We start from the raw sequence: 3,214 nt of genomic DNA, 5'->3' as shown, positions 1-3,214 counted from the left end.
CGACCAGTTTGGCCAATATGGCCATTGGGATCGGTGTTGAGTTCTTCAGGGCCACCAGTATGACCAGTGTGGCCACTGGGGTCACTGGGAGAGGTGTCGGGGTCTTCGGGGCCACCAGTATGACCAGTACGACCAGTTTGGCCAATATGGCCATTGGGATCGGTGTTGAGTTCTTCAGGGCCACCAGTATGACCAGTGTGGCCACTGGGGTCACTGGGAGAGGTGTCGGGGTCTTCGGGGCCACCAGTATGACCAGTACGACCAGTTTGGCCAATATGGCCATTGGGATCGGTGTTGAGTTCTTCAGGGCCACCAGTATGACCAGTGTGGCCAGTGAGGTTGCTGGGAGAGGCGTCGGGGTCTTCGGGACCACCAGTATGACCAGTGTGGTCACTGGGGTCACTGGGAGAGGCGTCGGGGTCTTCGGGGCCACCAGTATGACCAGTGTGGCCACTGGGGTCACTGGGAGAGGTTCTAGGGTCTTCAGGAGGTCCAGGAATCCCAGTATGACCAGTATGACCACTGGGATCGGCACTGGGGTCTTCAGGAGCTCCAGGGTCACCAGTATGACCAGTATGACCAGTGAGACCAGTGTTGGAGTCCTCAGGAGCTTCGGGGCCACCAGTAGGACCAGTATGACCAGTATGACCAGTGGGATCGGCACTGGGGTCTCCGGGGGCTCCAGTATGACCAGTAGGACCAGTGGGACCAGCGTTGGCATCTTCAAGAGCTTCAGGGCCACCAGTAGGACCAGTATGACCAGTGCTGGAGTCTTCAGGAGCTCCAGGGCCACCAGTAACACCAGTATGACCAGTGGGACCAGTGCTGGAGTCTTCAGGAGCTCCAGGGCCACCAGTAACACCAGTAGGACCAGTGAGACCAGTGCTGGCGTCTTCAGGAGCTCCAGTATGACCAGTAGGATCAGTGGGACCAGTGTTGGAGTCTTCAGGAGCTCCAGGGTCACCAGTGACACCAGTAGGACCAGTGTCAGCAGCTCCAGGGCCACCAGTGCCACCAGTGCCACCAGTCCCAGCACCAGTTCCTCCAGTCCTTCCAGTCCCAGAGGTGCCACCACCACCAGTCCCAGTCCCACCAGTTCCAACGGTGTCACCACCAGTTCCTCCAGTTCCAAAGGTGCCACCGTGACCAGAACCAGTTCCACCAGTTCCACCAGTCCCAAAGGTCCCAGAGGTGCCACCACCACCAGAACCAGTTCCTCCAGTCCCACCAGTCCCAAAGGTCCCACCACCAGTTTCTCCAGTCCCAAAGGTCCCACCACCACCAGAACCAGTCCCACCAGTCCCAAAGGTGCCACCACCAGTTCCTCCAGTCCCAAAGGTCCCACCACCAGTTTCTCCAGTCCCAAAGGTCCCACCACCACCAGAACCAGTCCCACCAGTCCCAAAGGTGCCACCACCAGTTCCTCCAGTCCCAAAGGTCCCACCACCACCAGAACCAGTCCCAAAGGTGCCACCACCAGTTCCTCCAGTCCCACCAGTCCCAAAGGTCCCACCACCAGTTTCTCCAGTCCCAAAGGTCCCACCACCACCAGAACCAGTCCCACCAGTCCCAAAGGTGCCACCACCAGTTCCTAGAGCTCCTCCAGTCCCACCACTCCCAGAACCGGTCCCACCAGTCCCAAAGGTGCCACCACCAGTTCCTCCATTCCCACCAGTCCCAAACGTCCCAGAGGTGCCACCACCAGTTCCACCAGTCCCTCCAGTCCCATCACCACCAGAACCAGTCCCACCAGTCCCAAAGGTGCCACCACCAGTTCCTAGAGCTCCTCCAGTCCCACCACTCCCAGAACCAGTCCCACCAGTCCCAAAGGTCCCACCACCAGTTCCTCCAGTCCCAGAACTGGTTCCTCCAGTCCCACCACCATCAGAACCAGTTCCACCAGTCCCAAAGGTCCCACCACCAGTCCCACCAGTCCCTCCAGTCCCACCACCACTAGAACTGGTCCCACCAGTCCCAAAGGTGCCACCACCACCAGAACCAGTCCAAGAGGTGCCACCACCAGTCCCACCAGTCCCAGAACTGGTTCCTCCAGTCCCTCCAGTCCCAAAGGTGCCCCCGCCAGTTCCTAGAGCCCCCCCGGCGCCCCCCACCCCCTGCACCCTGACCAGGTGCCGCCCCGTGCCGGGCTCCACGTCGACGGCGAAGGTGTCGTAGGAGGTGGCCACGAAGAGGTCGACGGCGCCGAAGGTGACGTCCAGCGTGACCCGGATGTCCACGTTGGTGAACTTGGGCTGGACGGCGAAGAGGACGGCGCGGCCAGCGGGCAGCGGGCGCCGCTGGGGCGGGGGGAAGCAGTGGCTCTGCGACCAGGGGTCCAGGCAGTACTCCTGCTCCACGGCCAGCAGCCGGTAGCACTGCTGGCCGCCCACGGGGTGGCCCTGGAAGGAGTCGCGGCACTTGGAGCACTGCGGGGACACCGAGAGCGGCGTTGGGGGGGTCACCGGGGTCAACGGTGTTGGCGGGGACCACCCTGGTGGCAGCTGGACACCCAACTGACCAGGTGACCCCATGACCACGTCCCCACACCAGGTGGGCCTGGAAGGGGGTCCTGGGACTTGGGGACATCAAGAAATGTCACTGGAAGGGTCATCAAGGTCATTGGGGGTCATTGGGAGTCATTGAGGGTCATCGGTGTTGGTGGGGAAGAGCCTTGGACCACCCAACTGACCAGGTGACCCCATGACCACGTCCCCACACCAGGTGGGCCTGGAAGGAGTCGCGGCACTTGGAGCACTGCGGGGACACCGAGAGCGGCGTTGGGAGGGTCATCGGGGTCAATGGGGTCAATGGGGTCAATGGTGTTGGCGGGGAAGGGTCCCAGACCACCCTGGTGGCATTGGAAGGGTCATCGGGGTCATTGAGGTCAATGGGGTCAATGGGGTCAATGGTGTTGGCGGGGAAGGGGCTCAGACCACCCTGGTGGCACTGGAAGGGTCATCGGGGTCATTGAGGTCATTGGGGGTCATTGAGGTCATTGGGGGTCATTGGTGTTGGCGGGGAAGGGGCTCTGACCACCCTGGTGGCATTGGAAGGGTCATCGGGGTCAATGGGGTCAATGGTGTTGGCGGGGAAGGGTCTCAGACCACCCTGATGTCACTGGAAGGGTCATCAGGGTCAATGAGGTCATTGGGGGTCATTGAGGTCATTGGGGGTCATTGGTGTTGGCGGGGAAGGGGCTCTGACCACCCTGGTG

General features: G+C 61.6%; 1 protein-coding gene across 1 annotated transcript in view; it reads right to left on the bottom strand.

The window, feature by feature from the left end:
- The window catches only part of LOC108510370 (uncharacterized PE-PGRS family protein PE_PGRS46-like), a gene marked incomplete at its 3' end in the record, with an annotated part of 11,030 nt that overhangs the window by 3,073 nt on the left and 4,743 nt on the right, over positions 1-3,214 (bottom strand). Inside the window, exons 3-4 of the mRNA XM_017840048.1 lie at positions 2,021-2,426; positions 5-1,930 (exon numbers count right to left, since the gene is read on the bottom strand). Of these exons, the coding sequence (XP_017695537.1) occupies positions 5-1,930; positions 2,021-2,426 (2,332 nt within the window). The remainder of the gene's footprint in view (positions 1-4; positions 1,931-2,020; positions 2,427-3,214) is intronic.

This window comes from Lepidothrix coronata, unplaced genomic scaffold (genome assembly GCF_001604755.1).
Source record: "Lepidothrix coronata isolate B3197 unplaced genomic scaffold, Lepidothrix_coronata-1.0 Scaffold732, whole genome shotgun sequence".
NCBI lineage: Eukaryota > Metazoa > Chordata > Aves > Passeriformes > Pipridae > Lepidothrix > Lepidothrix coronata.
Note: the sequence above shows the minus strand (reverse complement) of the source record. Positions and strands in the feature narration are given on the sequence as shown.